The sequence below is a fragment of the Anas acuta genome, chromosome 1 (genome assembly GCF_963932015.1).
Source record: "Anas acuta chromosome 1, bAnaAcu1.1, whole genome shotgun sequence".
Taxonomy (NCBI): Eukaryota; Metazoa; Chordata; class Aves; order Anseriformes; family Anatidae; genus Anas; species Anas acuta.
The window spans coordinates 174,823,161-174,850,763 of record NC_088979.1 but is presented as its reverse complement, the minus strand read 5'-3'; the positions used below and the strand labels follow the sequence as shown (position 1 = coordinate 174,850,763).

General features: G+C 36.3%; 1 protein-coding gene across 41 annotated transcripts in view; it reads left to right on the top strand.

The window, feature by feature from the left end:
* Positions 1-27,603, top strand: part of NRCAM (neuronal cell adhesion molecule) — a 150,834-nt gene that overhangs the window by 74,176 nt on the left and 49,055 nt on the right. For 18 of the 41 annotated variants that reach the window (XM_068669442.1, XM_068669438.1, XM_068669437.1 and 15 more), the window contains 10 exons: positions 8,550-8,734; positions 11,577-11,594; positions 13,558-13,663; positions 16,151-16,347; positions 16,887-17,009; positions 17,341-17,511; positions 17,988-18,044; positions 20,056-20,167; positions 22,061-22,245; positions 23,355-23,486. In XM_068669442.1, the coding sequence (XP_068525543.1) occupies positions 8,644-8,734; positions 11,577-11,594; positions 13,558-13,663; positions 16,151-16,347; positions 16,887-17,009; positions 17,341-17,511; positions 17,988-18,044; positions 20,056-20,167; positions 22,061-22,245; positions 23,355-23,486 (1,192 nt within the window). In that variant the 5' untranslated portion in view covers positions 8,550-8,643. Of the gene's footprint in view, positions 1-8,549; positions 8,735-11,576; positions 11,595-13,557; positions 13,664-16,150; positions 16,348-16,886; positions 17,010-17,340; positions 17,512-17,987; positions 18,045-20,055; positions 20,168-22,060; positions 22,246-23,354; positions 23,487-27,603 lie in introns of those variants that run through there. The other 23 variants (XM_068669456.1, XM_068669450.1, XM_068669457.1 and 20 more) reach the window with 7 other exon arrangements.

The window sequence follows — 27,603 nt, the reverse complement described above, 5'->3', positions numbered from 1 at the left end:
CCAACCCCCATCTCCCAAAAATCTACCCAGGGAGCTGGTTGGAGCTTGAACAGTTTGTTCCCTCCACGCTGTTTACCCTTCTTTGTTCGTGTACTTGTTAGGGTTTTAGATCTGACAGAATGCCTTTAGTCCTCAGTTTCTGGCACTGTCCCTGCTTCGAGTGACCTCCTCCCTAGCAGAACTATTCTGGCATTTCACGCTAATATTAGTGGTTTCTGCTCTACTTCCCAGGGGGAGGAGTTTCCCTATCTTTGAATCAGATTCTGCTCTTTTGCACAGTAAGCTTTTCACAGGAATATCTCCAGGATTGCAGGAACGCTTCTAGACAGATAGTGCTTTTGAGGTGAGCTGTGGGGATGTAAACAAGGTAATTAAGCAGAGCAATACAGCATGTGTTAGCTTCTCATCAGCAAGCTCTTCGAAGCCCCTGCTCTGGCTTCTCCTGGGTTTAAAAAAAAAAAAAAAAAAAAAAAAAAAAGAAAAGAAACCCTTCATCATATCTCCTGGGCAAAGAAATTAACATTTCAGGGAGCATTTCAGCTGAGCATCCCTTTTGCATATTTACAAGGAACGCACTATAGACACTGAGTTCAGAGCCTTTGCTCAGGATGATGGTGCATTTTCCTTTTGCCCGCTCTGCAGTTTTCCTTCCTCTTCTGGTTGCACAGTACAGTATTACTATAACAGCAGTCTGATGATTCATTGACATTTTTCTCACAAGCATTTCTTTCCTCTGTTGCAAAACTTTCAGAGGGAGAGACATGAGCTACTTGGATGCCTTGTCTGGCTGAAATTCAGTCTGAATTAGACCCTCTGAGAGTGGATTTAAGGAACAAAATTAGGTCATTTGTATCTTTAAAGATGTTAAAGCATGGTCCGAAGAGCTGTCCTCACACTATCATGTGGGTACCTGTTTTTAACATCCAGGTGGCTGTAAAAATGGGTTTTCTTAATTTGTTTTCTTGCACTCACTCTGAATGATTTGTAACTGACTGGGAAATTTAATAATCAAGCTGAATTCTTTACTCTCCTTAATCACCATGTCTAGTGAGGCGCTTCAAGCTAAACTATGCTTTTTCTAAAACTCTGCGACTTACGTTTTCACTCGCTCCAGTGTATTCCCACAGCCTTCAGCAGATTTGCAAAGCTGAACTCAATTCAAGCTCTTTAACCAAGTTCTTGAAAGAGCAAAGTATGCATACATGGAGAAGAGATTAAGCATGTTTGCGCAGTCTATAATGACTCTAAAGGACTACTGAAATAAATGTCATTCAGACATGATTTTTATGCTCTGTTCCATTTTCTGTTGTAAATGAGGAGGTAAAAAGGAAGATGAAAAAGAATCCAGTAGAGGATTTAGGACACTAGAAAGCTCCCAAGCAAAAATGAGTTGTCTGAGGTTAAATTTACACTCCAAAAATGCCATTCAGCTGCTGATTTGTCTCTGAAGGCTTCTAAACTTACAGGACTTACTAAGTTTACCTCCCTGTTAGAGAAGTATCTGTGGCTCTGTCATGTATGTAATCGCCCCAGTCAAAGCAGTTTATAATTTAATCAGAGCAGGATCTAGAAAGCAAATGCTCCTCTGTTTAAATCCTCGCAAGGGCCAAATCCAGCATAGGTCCTCAGGGAATACACAAGACAACTGTAAAAGGACAGCTCTGCCCTGCTCCACTTAAAAAAATATAAATAAATAAATAAAATCTGAGTGGCTGCTTTCAAGACAAGATTAGAGGCCAAGGATCGTAACTGATTTTACATGCTTACCTGCAGCCCTTACTCAGAAATCTGAACTTTGTGCTTAGTGTTTTTTTTCACTCTGCATTTGTGGGCACTTCTAGGATGTGGCACTTGCATTTCTAGAGCAGACACATGAAACAAGACTTTGCTGAGCTGAACTTGTAACGATCTACATCCTTGCTCTTCTAGCTGTATCCCAGTGCTTATCACATCCCAGTGCATCACAGTGGTTTCCCAGTGAGATGCAGTTAGCAGCTATAAAATGCTGTAGTGTTTGGGGAATAATAATATTAAAGAATAATATTAAAGAAGAAAAAGGGAGAAGTACTTGGATAGAAGAAGATAATGATAATAATAACAACAATAATAATAATAAGCAACCCAAACCAACAAGTAAATCAAGATCTAAATGGCCTATGCCTTGTAAAAATGTAGAACAGATCAAAGCAGAGGAATTGCCTTTTCCTAAACTCTAGACCCTGTTCAGCCCTGCCTGGGCTGGAGGACTGAACCTCGTGCGAGGCTGTGTCAGCTGGGAGAGCCTCAGCCCACATGGAGCAAGCACAGCTCAGTGGCAATGCAAAATGGATGGAAAATGGAGCTGGTGTGGTGCTGGCTCAGCAGCTGGTGCTGCAGTTCCCCTAGAGGCAATTGGATCCTGTTGTGCTAGGGCTGTGTGGGTGCCTAATCAGCTCTGGTACTTGTGTGAAAGAGCTTCTGTTTGAATGGCAGATGTGTTGGCTATTGCCATGGGAGACATAAGCAGGCAAATACTAGGTTTATTTTTATAGGAACGAGTCTTAAGAAAAGAAACAGAAATAGCACTGTGTTGTGAGCTACTTCACAAACATTTTCTTCTTTTACTGTTAATTTAAACTATTACAAGCAACATAATAACTTTGAAGAAAAAACACACATCATGTTAGGATGGAGAACTCTCATAGTCACTAACAGCCATTAATGGTTATTAAACAGTAAGTATTGGAGATAGGTATTTTTAATCAGTGTGGTGGGTCTGCCTCTGAATTCTGAAAGAGATAGTGGAGGAGATCTCTAGTTCACAGGTTTTAATTTTTAATGCATTCCTTGAGACTGGAAGAAAGCTGGTGTTATGCCCAGATTCAGAGTAGACAAGCAGATTGAGCGGGGTAAATATAGCCTGAAATAAATCACAGTGAACATATGGAAAAAGCTGATTGAGGATTCAGCTGATAGGGAATTAAAGGCCGTGAGTGAAATTAATTCTACTCAACATAGTCTTATGGAAAGTAGGGCTTGTAAAACAAATAATTGATGAAAACTTGATTTTAATCTTTTAATATTTGATAAAACTACAAGTCTGATAAGACAATGCTATCAATGTAATAGACTTGGAAAAGCATTCACTTACTGTGATACGAAACTGATTATTAAACACAGAAATTGAACTGTATAATGAAACAGACCAGACTTGAATGAACAGCAAACTGGCTAGCAGGTCTTAATATATGATTGTCAATAAAGAAGCATCAATGACTAAGTGGCTTTCCTGTAGTGTTCTCATGAGGAGCAATGCAAAGGCCAATCACATGTAACATTTTCTCTGCTGATTCTATCAGCTGTAATTTTACGCTTTGAAATTAGCAGGTGGTCTGAAGTTTGGCAGAACAGCAATAACCCTGAAGACAAGGCAATCATTAAGACAGATTGAGATGACTGAGTGAGACAGATTTTTGTTTTTAAATACTGTTAGATGCCAACAATCCATGTAAGAAGAAGGAAGCTTCAGTGTTGTGGTTTAACTGAGCATTTTACTAGTTTTTGGGGATTCTGCACTTGTTCAGGGGTAAAGTTTCAAAACACTGGAGGTGCCCACTGTCCTGGGTGCCTGCCCATACCGTCCCACACTCCCTGCCACTCATAATTATTCAGCACTGGGGCAGATCTCGGGGTGGTATTCTTAAATAGTTGTTTAAAACCTGAAATGCATTCAGGAGGCATAGCAATAGGAACATGTTGGTTTGAACATCCCAAGGATATTCAGAATTCTCAAGAGCTATTTTAAGTAGCCTGGAGGAGAACTGGGAGGTGGAGGAGAAAGGGAAGGTGAAGCAGCAGGGGAAATAACGGGCATAAGCTTGGTGAACAGGAGGTCAGGTAAGATAATTTAATATTCCTTGATGACTTTAAATGGTGTATCTACATTAGACTGTGAAAAATGGTTATTTTGGAGGAAAACAAAGTTGTGTTTCTAATTTGGTGTATTGTAGAAAGTTTTGTAATTTTTTATGTGTACTCCTGTATTCTGTCACCCCAGAGCTATGCATCATACAGTGGGTAGTTTAAGAAATCTAGCTAGAAATTTGAAATTAGTTTTCTCTAAAATTTTAAGTCATATTGTTGTTACTTCACTGGTAACATAATTGTATAAGATACATAAGCCCTACAAAGGTAGGAATTTGGTGAGGGAATTGCAGTTATCAAAAGCAGTCACTTCTTTGTGCTTTTTTCCATTAAAAATATTATCTAAATAAAATGTGCATATTATCAACACGTTTTTTATGTACAAATCATTAAATCCATTTACCTAATTTGAAATTGCTGTTCATGTTTCTATAGAGCTTTATATTAGGTGGCCTTGAAACTGTTTCCCTTGAAAACTCTTTATTTTTGCTGTATACTCTCTGTGAGAAAAAATACAGGTGTTAGACCAATGAAGCAGAGGAAATGACATTCATACAGATCTTTGTGTTTTAGTATAATCTAATTTAATAGAAAAATGCACAATCAGTTGTATCAAAACTCTGTAGATCAATGTTATGCATAAAAATGCATTAATTGCACTAGGTGGAATTTCAGTAAATACACTCTTACATCCTCTTGAAGGATATTGTGGCTGCAGTTACGAGGAAATCAAGGATGCAGCGTGCTCTTGTGAAACACAATGTAAGTATGTTCCACCCCTGTTGGAGCTACAGGAGAAGGATGTGCCCTCTGTCAGCTGTGCCTTAATTGATTAAACTTTAAGATGTCCACCGAGAGTGTGTCTGTATTATTATCCTAATTAGTAATTAGCGCTACTTAGTAGCAGTATACTGTTGTAAAGTGCAGCATACTGTGTGCATTTCATGATCATGCACTGTTCAGTTGTTACCACTCTCTTGGGCAGATTTTGACACGAGCCAACCATTGCACTCTGCCAGCCGGTGCCTGGGTGTGATTCAGGGCATTGCATGGTTCAGTGACTGCTGCCATGGTGTAGGTGGTATGGGGGCTTCCTTTGAAGGGGAAGGGATGTAAGCTGTGACATCTCATTTGCTCTTAAACTAAGAAGGTTCCCAGCCAATTTCATTTACAGTATGAAAAGAAGACTGAGATTCTGCCTCCCTTCCATATGAGTGCTGTTTTTCCTAGCTCCTTCAGTGTTTTCAGAGCATCAGTTTTTGTCATTCTGTCCTTTTTTTTCTGATCAAAAGTGTCCAGACGTGTGAGTCACAGCAAAGAGGTCACTGGCACCAAGCTGTGTTTTGTGCTGCTGCCAAATGTTCTACCTCGGGCTCGTGGGTGCTTCCATGCTCCCAGTCATTGTCTTTCTGTAGCCCCTCCTTGAAAAGCAATCATGTCCTTTTTATTTTTTTTTTTTTTTTCAAAGGGGGGTGTTGGGGAATTAAATGTCTCTTACTTGATGCCAGCTCCTTTCTAATACATAAAAAGCTGTCCCTTTGAGATCTGATATTACACTTTGTGATGAAATATTATACTTTGCTTATGTATTCATATTTACCTTGACTCCTGTTGGCTACACCATGTTGGCTTCAATTTGTAGTCCATGTTTTTACTAACAATGAGCATCTCAGCGTGAAGCATAGGAGGCATAACTGATATTTTATGTACGTAAGAGGTATGTCAGCACAGGGAATCTTATTTTGTACAAATCAGTGAATACAATCCCATATGAGCTGTCAAAATCTGTGTGTTTTCCTGTGAAAAAGGAAAGACAAAATATCTGAGTTTTATGAAAATTATTAGGTAAAGTAGCTTGAGGAAAATGTAGTCTGGTGTATAAATATTTCAGGTTTTGAAATTGAAGCATTTACATTGATCTGCATTTAGAAGTCTGGCCGTACTTTGTATCAGATAATATTATGTCAAAACAGCGTTTAGTTCCAGTCAGCAGCTGTTGCATTCATACTGAATTATGTCAGATGTAATCAGGAATACGTTCAACGAGAGTGTGCAGTTGTGCTGACGAACCTAAAATCATTCTCAGTTGAATATGTTCTATCACAAATCATCCGGGCACGTTGCCTCTGTGCAGAATGACAAGGCGGTGTGCGGGCTCAGCTTTGTAATTCCCGCCTGCTGAATCCTGAATCACGCCCAGGCATCGCAGCAGTGGACTCAGGAGGTGCCTTACTGGAATGTTGCAATAGCTGCGGTGGACATGGTGAGGCATTTTCTCAAGGGTATTATTTTCACAATAATTTTAATTGCACATGCCCAATTCACCAGAGTTTGCGTATTCATTTGCACTTGTTCAAAGGGAATGCAGCTAATTCTAAAATACTCTCAAATTACTGCAGTAGTCAATTTACACAATGAAAGAACAAGACATTGAAGTGAATAATCAGGTTCTCAGAGTTTCTTAAAGAGAACTGACATTTTGCTCGGAGAAGAAACAGTAAAAGTCTTGGTCCACTTGTCAAGCAGCACAAAGAGTGTCCTCTAAATCCCGGGTCAAACACCTTGTACACAGAGAGCAGCTTGTAAATACAGATGCATAGTTCAGAGCTGAACTTGCAGTGAGGTAATGAAGTGGTCACATAAAGATCAGGAGGGCAGTTTGTGAAAACCTAGCCAAAGAAAAGCAGACAGCTGTAGTCAATGGGATGAAGTCAGCTCTTCTGGAGAGCACTTCAGTGCAGGGAACGTCCTGGAGTGCTCTGCATCATTCTCAAGAGAAGCCTTTCTTCAGCTTACTGACTGCAGAGGGAACAGAGGACACCCACCAGATAGCTTTTGTGCCAAAAAAATGGGATGGCAGAAGTGTTTCTTCCTTACCCCAGTAAAAAGCTCCAGCATTTTAGGGTGCTAAACCATTTACCAGGTAGTTTGGGGTTAGGCTGACCATCTTCTCTGCTCATGCAGTTCCAGTTTGTATAAATAATTATGCAAGGGCTAGAGCTTAGTTGTTCTTGCTTCCGATGAGTTTTCTTATCACTCCATCAGCCATGACAAACGCTTAGTTGTTTTGTTACGGTGTGCCATAGTGTAGATAGCTTTGAATGTGAACAAGCAATTTGCCCTCTCACATGGCACCCTAGTCAGCAGTTCCCGAGAGCTTAAGGGAGCAATGTGGGTCTAGGAGTTTAACCTGCTGGGATGTTTTGATCTCAAAACAAACCCTGGTGTGACAGTAAGAATCAGAGAGTTTGATGTGCTAGGTCAGCAGAGGTTGAACTCTACACCTCAGTTTTGTTTTCCCATTCCAGTCTCTGATCAGAAGACCATACAACGAGAAAGCCCATTTATGGCAGCAAATCAGACACCTTTTTTTTTTCTTTTTTTCTGTAAACTGAAGATTAGGGCAAATTCTTTGCATAGACTGGTTTAAGTAACTTCAGGAATCAATAAATCAGCTTCAGGAATTGCATTAGTATTTGTCAGGCAGCTGCTTCTCTGCAACTTTTGCTTCTTGTAGACTTGATAGCATTGTGGTTTCCATTTATATGCATAGCTTGGGAAATGCTCTCTTCAAGATAAGTTCTTGCTGATCGCTGTGAACTTTCTGGTCAGTCTGGCATATGAAAAGTGCTTTCTCAGTTGATGTCCAATTACTGCTGTTAGGTAAGCAACATTTGGATTTCTAAGGCTGTATTCTTACAGCTCTTTGTAGGTCACCGATGATGATGGTGCTCACCAGCAGCTAGTTTTCAATCCTTCAACGTTCTTCTAAGTTAGAACATGGTACTGAATGCAGTGAAAGTAAGAAGGAAATAAGAATCATTCTTCTGCCTTGGTTTAATATGGTCGTTCATGCTTGGTTGAGGAGGAAGACTTAGTCCATTTCAAAAAAGATTTCCCTGGATTTTCATTTCTGCCACCTCCTCACATAGGAAAGAAGAGAGTTTCATAATGTGCTCATAGTTAATTAGATTTTGTCATTCATGCTAGATATGACAAGTATTTTTATATTACCTATTTTGGCTGGAATCAGAAATCCAGGGGTAGGAGCCTAGGTTCCTATATAGTATATAAGCCAGCACCTCAGCATGGCAATCCATAAAGTCCTCTGTATTCAGTCTATAGCTGTCTCAGAAACAGTTCAAAAAGGGGAGAACTAAGTTGTCTAACTTAGATCTCACAGTTTACTTAGCAAATCTGTGGCCAGAGATGTTTTCATTAGAGTAGTCACCTAAAATAACTCCTTCAAAGACTTATTCAGGGTATTAGAAAGAGAAACGAGGTGGGCATTCAGAGTTTTAATCTACCAAAATCTATTTCAGGTCACTATTATCTTTAGAATGTGCTGTTTTTTAACTGGGGCTGAAGATTTATCCTTCTTAGAAAAGACATTTTATTGCTACTCAACAAAGGTATCAGCGTTCGCTATCTTCCTTAGGAGTTCCTGCAAGTATTCTGATCTAGGTGTCCTAGGAACTTCTGGATGTCTGCTTGGATTTCAGTAGAGCACATGGTGTAGCCAGGATCCATGGGTATAATAAGTAGACTGATGGTATTTCATGTTAACTAACATAAAATCATTCAACTCTCCATAAAATCATTCAACTCTCCATAACTCTACATGTTGTTATTATTTTATCTACCAGGTTTCTTGTCTGTATTTACATAACTGTTCCAAGCTACCTAATCTGATGAAGTTGGACTTCATTCTTCAAGCGTGACTTAACACAGCCTAAAATCATGATGAAAAAGAAGAGCATATCTGCAAGCAAGGCTTCGCTGTTTTTCTTTCTGTGCCAAATGATTTCTGCATTGGATGTACCTCTTGACTGTAAGTATTAACTTGCTAAAAAAATGCAGAATGATGGAAGATTAGTTAAATAATTTGAGTATAGGAGGATGAAGATAGCTCCGACATGGAACTGAACATGGAGTGTGTTTGCTCAATTCAGTCAGGACATTATGATTATGAATATTTACTGAAGGTTTTCAAAAACTGCATATAAAATATCTTACATGATTCACTGGAGAAAGGTTAACAGGGGATTCTCAAATACACCACTGTAGTGTGTCTTTATTGAACGCTTTAGTCGATCAAAATGAAGAGGGACAGAGAAGCCCAGCTAAACGCTAATTATCTGTGAAACTAAGATCAGATTGGCAATTTCAATTGACCTAAAGAGAGGGTGCAAAAAGGGTGGAGCCCTGCTCCTTTCAGTGATGCCCAGTACCAGAACAAGAGGCACTAGAAACAAAACTGGAGCACAAGAGATTCTGTCTGAGCATCAGGAAGCACTTCTTTACTGAACAGGTGACAGAGAGCACTGGAACAGGCTGCCCAAAGAAATTGTGGATTCTTCCTCCTTGGAAATCTTCAAAAGCCATGCTCCTGGGTAACCTGCTCTGGGTGTCCCTGCTTGAGCAGTGGGGTTGGACCAGATGGCCTCCAGAGGTCCCTTCCAACCTCAGCCATTCTGTGATTCTGTGTGAATTTGCTAAAAAAAAAAGAAAAGAAAAAGTATTATTATTATTATTATTATTATTATTATTATTATTATTATTATTATTATTATTATTATTATATATTATATATTATATATACTATATATATTATTATTATATTAATATATTATATTATTATTATTATTATTATTATTATTATTATTATTAATAATAATAATAATAAAAAAGAACAGGACAGCTCCTATTTGCTGTGAAACAATCACACTTACCTTCTTCATAAAAGGTTTCCAGGAGATGATATGAGATCCAGTAAAAGATTCTAATACCCACACTGTTGAAGCATCTTGCTTTTTGATCCAGAAGAGTAAATTAAGCTCTTAGATTTCCTAAACATTGCCTGAAAAGAATTAAGTACCTAACTTTTACATAAGAGCATGTGTGCTGATCAGGGAACTCTAGCTTTAACCAGTCAGGAAACATCTAGAAGGGGTGAAATCCCAGGATATGAAATTTTTGTGTCTTATTCTAGACTGTGATAGTGGGAGAACAGAAGGGGGAAAGTAAGCAATGGTAACTGCTGTATTTTATAGCCCTAATAGCTAATACTGTGAATTTATTCATGCTTCAGGTTGTTATTTTCTTCTTAATACACACATGATCACATTTTCAGAATTCAGTGAACCGCGTTGCACCTCACATTGACTATTCATTTGTTAGATTAATTACCAGAGAAAAGTACATCAGGGCTGGCATTAAACTGATGAATTAATACATCAGTAAATTCACCTAGGATTCTGATCCTCATGGCTTTCCTTACCCCTGTGTTTTTGATACCTTCCTCCCTTCCATAAATGCATGTTTTTCTTTAATAATCATTGACACGAAGTGCAACTGCTTCAGTGTGTTTTCCCCCCATACATATTTCCAAGCCTCTCAAGCCAATGACCTTTATTTCTGTGACAAGATCAATATATATAAATGACAAGAGACTTGTAGCGCTGTAAATGCCTTTACAACATTAAATTGTAGTTTATAGAGGGCTTTAAAAGTATGATGAACAGAAGTCTTAATTTTCTAAACTTAATTTTTCTCCACAAATGTTTTTGCAGGCTAGAAATATTGTTTTAACACCTTGTAGTTTAGAAACTAATGTAAATTGTGCATCATTCTAATATCTCCTGTGCAGAGTAGCACCTCAGCTTAAATTAACTGGGAATGCATTAGCAGACAAAAATGAGTAGCCCTTTTAGATGTATCACATTAACCCTCAATTAACATGGTCTGTACTACATAATGTTTAGTAGCTGTGTTAGATCTGATAAAGTCACACATTTCAATTTTTAGCCAAAGATTATATTAACTGAAATTCTGTCTGTAATTATGTTAGTGTTTTCATATATAATGGTTAGAATGACATCTGGGAGAGCACCACAAGAGAAAGCCTGTATTGTGTTTTCTGTGGGTCTTCCCCACACATCTACCACAGAAACCCAGTGGTAAGAAAATACTTGATTATTTGGACCCTAGGTTTCATCTGGGTTAGCAGTCTTTATGATGTTCAGTGTCTTGCTGTAGGTAAGCGATGACTGACAGTGTAGCTAACCAAAAGCAGTTTACTTTCTCTGAAATATTAATGATGAAGAGAGATACATGCAAAATATCTGAAGCAATGAAGATGTAAAATCCAAAATGACTTTTTCCTTTTAGTTATTTTTCAGACTAAAAGGGATTGCGTGTCTGTTGAGTAGAATTAAATGCTTTTGTTTTTGTAAGAGTAATTCTAGCCTGAAGCTTTCTCTTTGTTCTTCCGTTTGGTCATATGGGGAGATTGATTTTGATTGCAGCATGAGGGCAACGCACTCCATTAATTCTAATTTCCTCTCTCCTCAGTATCAGTGGTTTGTGTCCTTGGAAGGCCAAAATCACATATGACACTTGCCCTTAAAAAGCCAACACTTTAGAAAAGGTCCTTATGCCATGAACTTTGAGATAATTGTAGTAATTTCTGACACCACAGAAATCGTTGCTGGAATTTAAGGCATCATGGCCCAGGTTACAATACTTGCAGTTTTCTTATTCATGGGGTCCAATGCACTTTTCAGACATACTTATCTTCCCTCTCAAAAATGCTAATTTTCTTTTAACTAACAAATGTTTCTCTTTAATCTCCATTTTCCATTCACCTGCTGATTCTGATGGGGGAATAAAAGCAAAACTTCTAGAAGAATGTAAGTTCCTGTCCACAAAAACTAGACTGTGTGCTGCTGAAAATTAATACTGATTGTGTTGCAGTACAAAATGTGTGATTGTCTTTTTTTTTTTTTTTTAATTTTGTTTTGCTGTGGCTAGATGCTTTGTGCATGCAGTGTTCAGAAAACTCTACTGTACATAAAACTTTCTGGTATTTTGATCAAATGAGTGATATGATTTTTGATTGTATGCTATCTGAACATTAAAATTCTTAGTATCAGCATGAGCAGTGTTTTGTTTTGTTTTTAACTAATACTTTCAGGAGTAAATATACTTGATAAAAAATTCATTGGAATATATGTAGCACATGTAAAATATATGCTATTTTACATGTCTGAGTTGGACATATTTTTATGTCCTTAAAAAGAGTGTATACAGTTATTTAAACATACCTAATATTTTATGGGATCTTCTAACACAGCTTTAGTATCATGGTTAATTTAATGAGTTTTAAGTTCAGTGCATAGCCTTGAGGTCATTGATGTGCATGCGAGGAATATACTGTATGTGGTACATTGCTCATGTCATGTCCCTTTTCAGAGTATGCTTGCTTTTCCCAAGGAAGCATCTGATTTGTACTGACCCTGTGAACTGCTTCTGAAAGGGAGAAGGACTATAACAGCTTCTCTAAATACACAAAAAGTCCTCATCATGTAGCAATGTTGCTTTCATTTTTTAATCACTCTCCTTTCTGCAGTGAGGAAGAAGAGCAAAAGCTAGCTCTACATTGCCTGTTCTTTCCTGCTCAGCTGTTATATCTCATTGCAATGCCATGATACTAATTTTTTTTCTGGCCATTTCTTGAGGGGAGTGCTTTATAGACCACTACCTCTGCCTTCAGAATCCTTACTTCATGTATAATGGGAGGGAAGACTTAACCTAAAAATCCCAGTTTTACAATTTTAACTAGCTAGAGTGAGACATGGGAACACAGATAACTAATGATTGAAATGCTTTGGCTAGGAGCGACCCCAAAGTAGTAGCAGAGTGTAATACTGGACAATTTACAATATTTGCACAGGCATTTTCACGAGGATGTTATTAAACTAGTTCTTTTAGTTGACACTAAACTATAACCAGATTGATAATGCTGAGGAAGACACATTTCTCATTATCTTATTATCATAAACAGGATTTATCTATGAAAAATGTGCATAGATAATGCAATAGATTATAAATTACTTTAAATAGGTAGGCACCATCCACGTTATCACGCAAATAAATTCTATTTTATGCTAATAATTCCAGAATGCTTGATAAATCAAATTTAAATGTTTGTTTCTCCTGGGGCAATTCACAAGATTAATTATATTTTTGTTATTTTAGGAGAATCGGTACTAGACTTTTCCTATATATTTACTCTATTTGGAAACTCTTAGTTACTATTTTTTGTCATCTTTTACTCTAACATTTTTTACTCCTGAAAAGTAGCTTCTAAAAGCATGCTTTGTAGATTAATTCAGTATGTTGAGCATGATAAATTTCTGAAAAGTTTACAACCACAGAGAATATGGAAGTACATCAAATCTTTAGAAGTAAAAAGTAATATATATTTTTCCTTCTGTGTGTTAAAAATGTTTTGTGTGGATTTATATCTCACAACTGTTCATTTGAGATATGCTAGACTTAGAATTCAAGTGTCCTTTGGCTTCATGAAGGTCTATTGAAATCTGCTGTATAGAAATGATATCCAATAAGCTTCTTGACCAAGATCTTCCTCCACTGTAAACTGACATAGCTCACTTGTAAGTTATATAGCTACACTGATCTACAGGAGTAGAGGGGTTCAGCTTCCAAATACAAAATATACTTTAATCCCAGTCTTTTGTTGATCATTTTTCTGCTAATTGTAGTTCTGCTTTCTCCATTTACGTAACTGTCTTGCTGATGCTTTGAAGATATTGTTAAATTCATCTCTGTTTCTTATATTCCACAATGAAGTGTCCCAGCCTCCAACGATAACTCAGCAATCTCCAAAAGATTATATCGTTGACCCTCGAGAGAATATTGTAATACAGTGTGAAGCAAAAGGAAAACCACCTCCTAGGTCAGTAAGTTCTTATTTTGCTTGTGTTGGCCTAATAACATAAGAAAACTAGGAGAAAATAATGTAAATTTTGTAAACTAACATGTATTTTCTTATATGTATGCTTTCAGACACAGAAACATGCATGCACTACTACTGTTGAAATGTAAACGGCTGCCAGGAAATGGCATATATATATATATATTTGACTATGCTTATCCTTGAGATTTAAACTTTTCTGTAGTCAGCAAGTAACTAGTATTTTTTTTTCTCCTCAAAGATCTAGCAACAAAATAATAGTAGATTGGTAAAGGAGCAGATAGGTAAGTATCTATGGAAAGCACTGAAAGGCATGCCCTACTGAGCTGGAGCACATTTCAGATTTAGGCATAGTGTCTAAGAAGAATGTGCATTGAATAAATTCAAAGTACACGAGTAAATTCGAATTCAGTGTCTTTTAAAAATACTCAGTTTTATGAGGTTTGTCTTGAAATATGTATGTATTTTGTTGGGAGTCCAGTATCAGTGTATCAGTCTATGGCTAAATGATCAGCAGCCTTGATTTATCAGGTGTATTTGCAAGCCTTTTGTTTTTAGCAAAAATGGCAATGCTGTGTATAGTTTGGATTCCTGATCATCTTCTATTTTAAGACCCTGCTTCAGTATCTTGAAATGAGGAGCTTCCAAATATTTTTGCTGAATACCAGCACTGGAATCTCAGTAGCAGTGGTGCATTCTGTCATTGCCAGTAACTGCTTCTGATTTCCAAGACTGTAAACAGAAATGTGCATTGCTGTGTTCTCAGTAGTGTTATGCTACAGTTTATTAGCAGTGTCAGTCTATAATTGCTCCTCAGACACATACCAAGCTCATTAAATATACTTTGTATGAATAACTGATGTTTTTCTACATTATTCTTTCTGGTTGCCTTAGGATCATGGTCATTATCATGCTGAATGGTGAAGCAGAAGTGGAATGGTGAAGATGGAGATTTTCTGTGATTCTTTTTAGTGCTTTTTTTTTTAAATATATAATAGGAGTATCATAATGTTGCTCTTTTTATGAGCATTTTAATTTGACAGGCATAATGCCATGGCATTATGGCACAAAGCTGGCATAAAGGTTTATGGATGTTCTGCTACCTAGCACTTGAGCAGCAAAGGTTCTGACTTTTATGTATCTGAAGTTCAGGGGTTTGTCACCTCTCATGTGAAGCTACATGACAGTTCCACACACTCTTCACAGTGTTACTGGTAGCTGAGGACTACAGAAACCCCACATTCTGCAGCTTTACCTGCAAAGCCCTCAGAAAGAGTTTCACTATTCGACCACTGTGCACACAGGTCCTCCCAAAACCACTACCACTGCAGTGCGAGGCAGCTGGTCAGGTCCAGTTCTTCTGTTCTCTCACACCACAAAGTGCAAATAGCATGTCTGATCCTGTCCTGCTGTCCAGCTGCAGGAGGTCAGGGCATAATCTAAGTCAATTAAAATTTGATCTTTTCCAGTACCATATACGTATTGATATTTCCAGGTAGCATTCTAACCTGTAAGCATATACAGTGTTTGTGTTGAAGTTTATGAAGCAGAATTGTAACAAGTACAGAAACTGCTTTTCACAGTATTCAAAACTGAGTGCTCAAAACTTCCCAGGCATTGGTTTAGCTCTGTATAACTGTACTTTTGACCACTAACAAATCTTAATCAACAATTTAAAAAAATAACTAAAAATTAAAGAATTGGTGCTTACAGTAGTATAAGTTGGATACTACAAATATTTGCTTTTTACACTATTTAAATGAGTTCAAATAGTCCTTATTTCTAGTGGCTAGTTTTCAAAATATCCTTTCTTTTAGCACCAGTATAAAACCACTAGATTAATTATGGACTATCAGACTGCAACGTTTTATTTAATGCATCATAATTCTTTGTGTTAGAATAGCGAAAAGAAATCAAACTCACTGCAGTCTTTAATTTATGTGCTGAACTTTAAAATGGCCAAACCAATTATGAGAAATGATTTCCTGCTGGGACCCAAGATGATGCATTTCAACCCAGAACAAGTTTCTAAAAGCAGATTTATAAAACCTTCCAACAATAGGTTTTAAAGTGGAAATGCTTATGCAGCTTTAGGAATATCTGTTCTAGCAGATGTTACTATATTACCTTTAGCAGAAAATAAATCAGTTCTTTTCCATGTATGATTAACATCTGCATCTTTTATTGTAATTTTTAAAATAAAAATATTGACTTTGAAAAGGATTCCGCTAACAAGTTCAGCCGAGCCTTTTATCTTAAACTATTGGCAGATTTCTTATATTAAAAAAGTATTTCTTAATTTTCTATTTACTTTATTGATTAATTTAGTTTGGGAACAATTCTTACTTACCTGCTAAAGAATAATTACCATGTATTATTTATTGAAAATGACTTTTTTCATGGTTTTCTCCGGATAGTATACAAAAGGCAACTGCAGAAGCAACTTCTCTTTTCGCTTTTATTATTTAGCTTCTCCTGGACACGCAATGGAACTCATTTTGATATAGATAAAGATGAACTGGTAACAATGAAACCAAATTCAGGAACCCTTGTCATAAATATTATGAATGGTGGGAAGGCAGAAGCATATGAAGGAGTATACCAGTGTACAGCAAGAAATGAACGAGGAGCAGCCATTTCCAACAATATTGTTATAAGGCCTTCTAGTAAGTGAAACTCCAACTAAATGTGAAAGAGATGTATTTGTTTTCTTATGGATGTTTTGCTTCATTTTCTTCTTTTCCCTTTAAAAAAATACATCATTAAAGTGATTGAAAGTGTAATTTCTGATATTGATAATATATTGCATGTCTCCCAAAATTTCTTAGAATATTTAATAACCAAAATGCTTTCCTAATTTTTGTCAGTACATCTGATGACCTGAGATGTTTAAAATTGGGTTGTATTTATGACATTACAATTGGGATAAACCATCTAAAACTAAGGCACAGAATTGTTGAGGGCAATTCCAACTATCTTTCTGATGACTGTGTTCCATAGTTGTTATAATAGCTTTAATTCAGAACAGATTGAAATCAAAAAGATGATAAACCTCAAAAATTTTAATTAATGATAAACTTCTTCTACAGCTTTTTAATCTCAGAACAGTTTTTCAAGCTCCTCAGCTTAAAATTTGTCATTCTCATAAATTTTATCAGAACATATTATTTCAGGAAGGTCTAATTTTTTTAATTATTTTCTGTAGGATCCCCTTTGTGGACTAAAGAAAAACTAGAACCAAACCAGGTTAGAGAAGGTGATTCTCTAGTATTACACTGCAGACCTCCGGTTGGCTTACCACCACCTATAATATTTTGGATGGATAATGGTGAGTTTCTTTTGATGTAGTTTACTTTTCACAGTTTTTCTACATAGTTGATCATTACTTACCAAGAGTACAAAGAATTTCCAGTTCTGTAGAAATGAATAAGCAAACAGATATGCAGCCCAAAAGCATGAATTCAAAAGCAGCTGTAGAGCTTAATGTAAGTTGTAGATTCTGAGGAAGAATGGTAGGATAAGGGAGCTCTGCAAGAAACTTCTGAAGGTACATATTTACAAACCTACAGAAGATGTAATGGAATAAATGTGAAGTCTGCAAATCATAACAGTGGAATATGTATGATAGTTGAAATAAATGTTTTCTTGTTTTTCCTCAGCTTTCCAAAGGCTGCCTCAGAGTGAAAGAGTTTCCCAAGGTCTAAATGGAGACCTTTACTTTTCTAATGTACAACCAGAAGACACCCGTGAGGACTATATCTGCTATGCAAGATTTAATCATACACAAACTATACAGCAGAAACAACCCATTTCTGTAAAAGTCTTTTCAAGTAGGTATTGCATTACCTAATTACATACTTACATACTTGCATAGTATTCATCCAGAAGTCTCAGGTGATTTGCGCAACTTTAGTAGTTGTATGCTAGGGAATTGTGTTGTTTTAATTCTGAAGAAGCAATTGCATTGCTCTGTAAAACTTAAAACGTAATCTCCAGTTTTCTTTCTATATCTGTTTTAAATATCTGTATATATCTGTTTTAAAAGCTGTCTTTTCCCCCCTTGGTAGGTTTTGTCTCACAAAAAATGTTTTCTAAGATTTGGATTATTGAAAAAAATACAGTGTTAAAAAATATTTTTTAAATGGTTTTCATGCTCAATAATATCAAGATATTGTTGCTGTAACTATTGAAATAAATTAATCAATCACTTGATTAACTCACCGTGGCCATATCATCACCTTGTGATTCCCAGTACTTTGATTTATCCCTCTTTTATGCATTCTTCATGATATTCTGTTTATTTCAGTGGATTCATTGAATGACACTATAGCTGCTAATTTGAGTGACACTGATATTTATGGTGGTGAGTTATACTGGTCCCCACTGATACTCCCTGTTTCACAGTAGCATTTAGTTAACTAACTTTACCTCCATGGCTACTTAACCTTTAGCTCCCTTTTTGATTTCTAATAAAGGTATCTATTAGTACTGGTGATAATACATGCTTTAGAAAGGGATGGCACAGTGTGATCCTTTTAAATAGTTAACGTTCTAATGTTATTGTAACATATGCTTCATAAAAATACCAACTCTTAAAATAAGAGTCCTTTCACACTGATGCAGATTTTACCAGTTGTCAATTTGCTCCTATACTGTGCTTGTTTATATTTTTCCTCCAATTTTACTAGCAGTTTGATTTGTTCATTATCACTAGGACTATTCAATATCATATGCTGCATAATAAATAACAACAATTAAGCATTTAACAAACGCATTTCATATTTAATTCCTTGAATGTACCATTCATTTTTAATGTATTTCATGAATGTTGAGCTGAACTGAATTAATTAAAATCTAAACATTTTAATACTGTCTATATAAATAACCTTTTAGGGGAAAGGTGTGTTTTGTTCGTTTGGTGTTTGAGACTTTTCATTAATATATGTTGAATGGTCTTTTGTATATTGTGAATGAAATTCTCCTAAGCAGGTGTATGTGTGTTTAGCAAGGCTGACTTTGGGGTAAGATTCATACCATAGCAGTTGAGCATCTAGTCTCACTACCTAATGTTGCATGAAATAGTTATAAAATACATGTTTGTTCTGATTTCTCTTTTTCCCTGTCAAGCTAGTCTTTGTATATATTACATGGTAATTTACTATAATCTGAAGTATATTGGGACACAGAATATTTTAATTCTCTGCATAAAAATAAGATCTCACTTAGAACAAACAAGAAATATGTACCTGAACACAAAATAATGTGTTAACTACAGTTAATACAGAAAACATTCAGCTGGCTTACAACTCAGAAATACCAGAGATAATTCTGTGGATTTTCATAGTTTTGCAAAATGAGACAGTGCTGAAACTGGGTAGTCTACTAATTGCCTGTAACTGTTGACTGTGTTCTTCACACTAGACTGCTCTTTTCTCCAAGCTTTAAGTTGTTCAGGTGTTAGTTTTTAAGGAGTTCATGGTACATACTGTATTAAAATTGTGTTCTGTTTATGTCAATCTATCAATAAATCCCACTAACTAATAAAGTAGTTTATTGTTTCTTCCCACATTAAAAAAAAAAAGAAAAAAGTTTACTGTAATGATTCAGATTTCTATTGTGCTTTAGAGCAAGTTGATCCTATATTTTAAAATTGCTATAAAAGAACATTTACAGGATGCCTGCTATTATTCTGATCTCCATGAAGGCACATGAAATATCATAGTAGACTTCAGAAACTGTCACAATATAGTGTCAGAAATAGGTCTTACGGCTTTCTGTTTACTGCGGTAAACTTGCAGGTAATCAGTGGTTCATTATTCCCAGACTGGGGAACAGTTTGAAATAAACTTAAGTGTTTAGTGAGAAGAGAAGACAACGTTAAATTTCCAGAGATGTCTCACATTGTCTAGAAAATATTGAACAAAGTGTACTTCAAAGTGGAGCATACCATGTGACACCTTGGATTATATTTTTGAATTTAATAACTTTGCTTTATTTGTGTTTTGATGGAAGCTTTTGGTAACATTCAGTCTTTCACTAATTCACCTAAGTAACCTTATACTCAGTATGCATCCATATATAGTTGCTTATGTAAGGACTACATATCAAATTTTTCCCCTCTTCAATAACAAATGTTTTCAGGTATGTGTTCAAAATTAGCATTAAACAAGTTGAGATATGATTATGTTATGTCTGTCAAAAGCCTAATTTGTTGAACTATGTATGTATATATATGTATGTGTAACATGATAATTTTTAAATAAGTGGCCTGTGTGCATCAAAATCTCTGTCCAAAATGTGAGAATGGATGTATGAATTTGGTCAACATTAAAATAAAATATTGAAATTAATTATTTTATTTTTTCTTGTTCCAGCCAAGCCAGTTACAGAGAGGCCACCAATTCTTCTAACACCAACTGGTACCACAAGTAACAAAGTGGAACTCAGAGGAAATGTCCTTTTGTTGGAGTGCATTGCAGCAGGATTGTGAGTTACTTTTTAGACCGTGCTTTTCAAAATAAAAATGCAGAATCAGAGGGAAACATTTCAGAGATGCCCAAAATGTTACTGCTATGTAAGCTTAAGTATTTTAAAGAAATAGAAATGTAAAATAGAAAGAAGACTTTTAAGGAAGTGTCCACCATTTTGGAAATCACAATATTTTAAAACTGACTATGAACATAAATATTTTTCTCATGTATTAAACATATGAGAAGGCCTTTGTTTCAGGACACAAGCAAGAAATGTCATAGGGTAACCTTGGACACATGTCTGCAGAATTGCACTTGGGAAATAAGTCTCTGTTTTTTTCCTAACTATATAGCCATTAAGCTCTCAAATAGTATATAAATAGATAAGAATCTGCTGGTATAATCTGAAAAAGCTGCTCACATATGCTAATTACTTAGTGCATCACCTAGGTGGGAGTTGTTAGAACATACCTTCAGCTACTTACATCCAACTTCTCATTGTAATTGGGTTTAATTGGTACTTGTTTCTTCCATGTAATGCGTGTTTGTCTTTGTTGATAATTGTGCAAGTAGAAAATGACTAAAGAGCAATTTAACTTCATGAACTAGTTTGATCTTAAATCAATTTCATTCTCAGGAAGAAAGAGAATAGATTGGTTAGTGTGGAAGAAGAAAATCTTTAGTACCTATTTATTTCAGGAGCTATAAACATGTTGACAATGCACAAAAGCATAGAAGGCAGAGCACTCTGAAGTAGCAGTGAGGTAAGCCAGTAATTGCAAATGATGCAGCACGGCATCGTGCAGATGTATGCACTTGCATAAGCTCCACAGGGCACACTCATGCACAGCTTGACACAGCTTGATACAAAGGTCAGTGCACTGTTTCTGCCTCAGCTGTGGTCTGTTCAGGTGTCCTTGCATCAGCACCACTAGCATAATCACAGTTGTGTGGGGGAGTAGAATATGCTTTTCAACAACCTTGCAATAAAAATAATCAGAGGTCCAAACTCTAGAAAAATCACTGCATAAAAACAGGGAAAAAATAAAATGTTATCCATTATATGGATTTGTCTTTAAATGTCATGTATTTTTCTATTTTAATAATTCAATGAGGGAAGCTTACATAGTTCTCATCAGGAGGCCAGATTCAGTTTTTATTGAAAGAAACTACTCCTAATTACTGATACCATAATTAAAAATAAACTTTGCTAGGTGTTCCTGTTCTCATATTAGATTGCTAAATGAATATTTGCCCTGAATCATTAAGATTTGAGAGAGGACATTCTACTGAGAAAGCAACACCTTTTAATTTGCTGTAATTTTAAAGGTATGTCTGCATGAGTTTGGACAACTTTCAGCCTCAGTAGCCAACATGGGACACAACCAGGATGCAATTACAAGTAGCTATACTTGACTCAGTACTGTCATTTTTTTCTTGATTTGTCATAGGAAAAATTTCTGTCTCCTACAGATCTGCTATAATATTTATGATGTGCATGAAGCATTACAATATTGCTCAAATGAAGGACAGTTGTAATCTTATCATTATCTAGAAGTTACCTTTTAAACCAGAATGAGCATCAATTTAAAAGTATAAATACAGTAAGATTTAAAATACACTTGTATTCATTTATTAACCATTGAGGTTTTTAGATTAATCAGGAGACAAATGTATTCCATAATTATTAAACCTATGAACAGATGGCCATTGACAGTGTTAGTGAGGCTTGTCATTTCCTAGAAACAAATGCTGGCATATCCTGCACATTTGCTGGACATGCCCCAAAATCTGAGTAAAGGCTCTTAAAATAATTGGTGTAAAATTTATGTTCAAAACATTAACATATAGAACTCTCATCTTCCTTTTCAGTGGTCCATTAGTTTGATCTGTACTTTTGCTTTTCCAGACCCACACCAGTAATTCGCTGGATTAAAGAAGGTGGCGAATTGCCAGCCAACAGAACATTTTTTGAAAATTTTAAGAAAACTCTCAAGATTATAGATGTTTCTGAAGCTGACTCTGGGAACTACAAATGCATAGCAAGAAATATATTAGGTTCTACTCATCATGTCATTTCAGTAACTGTGAAAGGTAATACTAAAATAATCGTTAATTTAGTATTGTCGATGTCCAGAATGCAAGACTGAAGTATGCTTACCAGGATAATAAATTATAACTGAAAGGATGAATGATAATATTAAAAAATAACTGAGGATCATTAAATCAACTGAATTCTGCCATCAGACAGACAGACTTGACTATGTTGCTTTGTCAAGTAACAGGCTAAATTGAGACTTTATTGTAACAACAGTGAAATAATTTCTTAGCTTGTACCTGTAATACATTTAATTTATATCTTTGATTAATTGTCATTAGTCTTGGTCCTTCCTTGTTCTGCCTTCCTCCCCATCCCTTGTCTTCATCTCCTTTTTATTTTCGGTCTTTTCTGCTCTCCATTCATATAGCTCAGATTTTTTCTCTTCCCTATTTTTCTATTCATCTTACACTCTTTTTTCTCCCTTAATAAACATTTCTGTTTTTGTTTCCTGTCTTTTACCTGTGCTGTCTTACTAGTTTTAAAAACATTTAAAATGTGTTTGTCCGAATAGAAACTGTAAGAATATTTTGAATATCATGAAAAAAAGGGATGACAGCTAATTAGTCATTTAAATAATCAAGTGTAGTGCTCCCTTTGCATACTAAAAACCTATTACTGTAGTCCACTATCACTCTATAGTCATATTCAACCTTCTTTTCAAGAGTTTTCTGTTTGCTTCTATCCATCAATCCAAAAGCTGAAGTTTAATTGCAAAATGTGACAACATATACTATTTGTGGTTACTTATTGTAAAAAAAAAAAATAATAAAAAAGGTGACATAGATGAAGATCTTTTGGTGTGGACAGTATTCTGTCCGTTTCAATCTCTGTGCATTTTCAACTGTCTTAGAATTTCAAAATAAAAAGCTATCCCCCATTCAATGCAGGAGGTAGCCAATAGCTCAGTTTAGCCAAAGTGTAATTTACCAGTTAATCATTGAATATAATGTATACAGAAATAAATTTTACCGCACAACTGTATGTCTATACCTATACATAACTTGTTTGAATTATTTTATGGTTACCATGACTGTGCCTCATGATTTTCTGTAATCATGGTAATTTTGGAAAATGATTGCTGTGTTTCTCTTCCTAACCCCAGCTGCTCCATACTGGATAACAGCACCCAGAAACTTGGTCTTGTCTCCTGGAGAAGATGGGTCATTGATTTGCAGAGCTAATGGCAACCCAAAACCTAGCATAAGCTGGTTATCAAATGGTGTTCCCATAGCAAGTAAGATTTTTAATTACCTCACAGGATGATGAATAAGGAAATATGAGCAATATCTATATAAATGAAGAGCATGCATTTGTTTAGTTTTTGACTGACAGGTTATAATAAATTATAAATTAGGTGGTTAAAAAACAGTGGTTACTCAAGATGGAACAATAAAATGTGCCTTTCAAGTGTTTGAGAGCACGTTTGTGCTATTTGTGAATGTATACCTGGTTATCCTGTCTGGTGCTCTCCTGGGGTAGCATCCTTACAGAGGCAGAGCCATAGCAGCAAAGCTGTGCCATGCCCTTTTGAGGGATATTACTGAGGTATAATTTCTGCCATTGTGTTGCTGTGGCAGTCATATTTGCTGGGTCTCTCATTTGCTGCCCCAGAGCAGTACTAGTTTTTTCTAAGAATTGAAAAGTTGACACAAAAGGTCAAGTCATCACTTCTGTGGGTGTTCAGAGCACTTTTGCAGGATACGCAGCTTAGAGGATGTTGGAGCCTTCCAGGCTTCAGCACTAAAAAGCAGCAGCAAAGCTGACTTGGTGCGTCAGCAACTGCCTGGAAAACAGCTTGTACAAAGTAGGTGTCAAAGAAAAGGAACCCCTGAGGCAGTGAAACAGCTGTTTCTCTGTGTATGGGTAAGAAAAGCAATCCAGAGTTGGTGGTAAGAAAAGCTACCCAGAGCCATTGACTGAGTCACTGAATTGTTGCAGTGCTATGACTGGCGATGCTGTATGACAGAGACAAGATAGCTCCTGTATGAAGCACAAGTTTGCTTGGGTAGAACTTGCTGGAGAATGCTGCAGCATGTTGTCAGTTGTTTTTGTACTCAGCATGGCCTCTACATCACATCACACCTGGTTCTTCTACATTTGTCCTTCCTCTTTCATGAAACAGTACTATAAAAACAATCTACCCTATTGCCTTGTGAGAGATGATCTATTCTAAAATATGGGTCTGGTCTGGCCTGTGGAATGTATGACTGTAACTTTTGGGAGTTCCAGGAGACATTTAAGTATGTTAATCAAAGTAAGTGTCACAGAGTTTGGGACATGGAGGAGAATTCTACACAGTGAGAATCTAGGAAACAGCAACAGGCAAACAAGAACGTTTGTTAGATATATTCAAAACATTTGGGATACAAGAGATCTGAAACTGAACTGGAGGGGGAAAATGTGCACTTTTAGGGATAATTTAAGGGTAAAGTATTAACAGAAAGCATTCTATACAAGTTCTTCTAATTTTCCACATACAAGCCATCAGAGTATACTCTGTATGTACACTTTTTTTTTTTTTTTTTTTTTTAGGCGAAAGGGTAAAGTAAGGGAAAGTATTGAAACAAAAATATTTAGCAAAGTATCTGTTCCAGGAATCCTAAGTAAAAATAAGTTGAGATCTTTATCCTGAGATATAAAACCGGAAGTTTCCATTGGTTAAGTAAGTTATGTGAGCTGACATTAAGCACCATTTCAGAGAGGTGTTTGTCACCTCACCAAAAAGTAGTAAGTATACAAGAAAAACAGGAAAATAATGTAATTTTGTATTGTATATGCTGTATGTACATATATCATGAAGTCTGCTTTATGCTTGAAGTTTAATACCTATCCTGTAGTTACCTTTCTGGCTTTTAAGTTGTCTCAACATACTTACTGTTCTTTATATAGTTGCCATTAGTCTTGTTTTTTGTTTTGTTTTGTTGAGATTTTTTTTCTTGCTAGTCTGATAGTTTAACTCTTCATCCTTCCTGACTAAAAATCTGACTAAAAAAAACAAACACTTGACTAAAACCTGACTAAAATCTTTTTAAAACCTGACTAAAATCTTTTGCAGCTGGTTAATGAGGTGCACCTTTGCCTTCTACTACTTCTTTGCCAAAGCTGTAGGACTGGCTATTCAAATTACAAACAACTACATTTTCCAGAAAAGCAACTATGTGTTCTGCATTTTTGCAGGATAGCAGTAAAACATTAAGAAATATAAAGTTTTTAGAGGCAGATACCACTAAACTTCCCAAGTATGAGGGCAGCATACATTGGATGGCCCAGAGGAATTAGTATACAGAGTCTTATTGAAGGAAACTCAGAAAAAAAATAAGAGACTTTAACAAAATTATCCACTCAAACTCAGTAGGAGGAAAAAAAAAAGACAAAAGAACACAGCAAATAATAACTGGGTAGCTCAGTTTTATGTTAAAGGTCACTTTCACTGCTGAGGAAGACAGAAGTTTTGCCACCTTAAATATTTAAGTGCAAGTTCCCTGGATGCTCGAGTACACTGAAACTGTCAGGGGATCCAAGAAAGAAAATTATCACGATCATAGAAAGTGCTGTTCTTAAGATTCTTGTGATTTTATATTATTCTGAATTACCAAAACCAGGTCTGGAAACTACCAAGTACAGCGTGCTCTTTTGTTCACTTCCTACCAAATAACAGAATTGAGCCCCTCTTCTTCCAGCTGAATGATTAGTAAATCACTGTAAAAGGAAACTAAAGCAGCTGTTTCAGCTTCAGGGCAGTGCTGAGAGAGCTACACCCATGGCAGGATTTCAAAGAAAAAAAGCTACATTTGAATTTCAAAGCCCTGCTGTCATCATATATCCCACAATGTGCCTCCTGTGGCCCTGTAATCTGTTTGCAATACTTTAATTTTCTATTGGAAACCACAACTGGGAGATGCTTAATTCTTCCGGTTTTGTTTTTCCATAATAGAGTCAGACAAGGAAGGGGAATGTTGAAGAAAGAACCATCCAGCCATATCTCAGTCAAAGGGTGAGGCTTAAATAACGGAAAGGGAAAGATGATCAGCTTCATATCAAAATAATAATAATAAAAAAGATTAATGTATGTTAAGCACCTATGAAAACAAGTGCAGTGGTGTAAATTTTGTTCTGGATTATATTAGCCAGCATAAAAAAGATACTCTTAAAGGAAGATTTTAAGCTTCTTTGAAATCTCTTCATTCATTTTCTTCAGTGATAATGCTCTGAAGAAAAGCTCGCTTCCAATTTAAAGCAAGCTGTTTCAGGCATGCTGGAGCGATAAGGAGCAAACCTTGTAGTGTTTACTCACAGGAGTAATTTGAACCCCCATGCACAGTCCCATTGAGGTCAATTAGAATTACTTTTGCAAGTAGCAATTGAAAGTTCAGGCCACGATTCTGCCTTGCCTTGCGCTTCAATTAACGCTCAAGGTCTGCATTATTTATACTGCTGCATAATCCGTTGTGTTTTGTTGCTCAGATATTCAACATGGTTTTACAAAAGGGAAACCATGCATAAAGTATCTCAACTTCTAAAAAAGTAACAACCCGGATTAATTGGGAAGGGGAAGCACTTTCATAATTGGGCTTCAGAAGAGCATTGCAAATACTGCACAAAAGACTAATTTATTGGTTCAGTAGTTCATAGTTCATGATGAGCTATTAAATATTAAATACACACACTTAGATTTAGACAAAGTAGTGCACTGAAAGGCGCTGTTTATCTTCTGTCAACACGTGCTTCACTTGTTTATATTACGTCTCACATTGAATCTCACTTTTTAGTTAGTCTCCATTATTAATCACATTGAAGTTAAGGGGGAAACATTAGCCCTTACATTTCCTTCATGAAAGGCCTCGATAATCCCTGGCTCACAGATTTGTCGTCCGTCGTGTTCTCTGTGAGCATACACACAAGCTGTTCATCGTGGCTATGGGAGGGTGGGATGAAATCTGCCGGGTCTCTGACACCCTGAGGAGCTGAGCCTCACAGAGGAGGGAAGTGCCAGGGCAGGCAGGCATCCACCACTTCTGCTGTTGTGATGCTGGAACTGTGCATCTGGCCTAGGAGCTGTGGCAGACAGGAGAACCTCTGATAATCAGTTTTACTTATTCTGCACAAGATAGCCAAAGGACAGTTGTGGCTAGCCTGCCATCCCTTTGGAGTTAACAGCACTAGAAAAATAAAAACATCTCACCCTGGAACAAGGATTGCAGGGATCAGAGGAAAATATTTTTCTGAGGAACAAGTGAGATGTTAGAAAAAGGAAAAGAGCACTTCTTCCATCTCTTGCCATCTCTTCCAGAATTAAGTCTCTGACTGTTGACTGTAGGGTGTAGGGTAAGGCAAAGTTGTATTACTCAAGT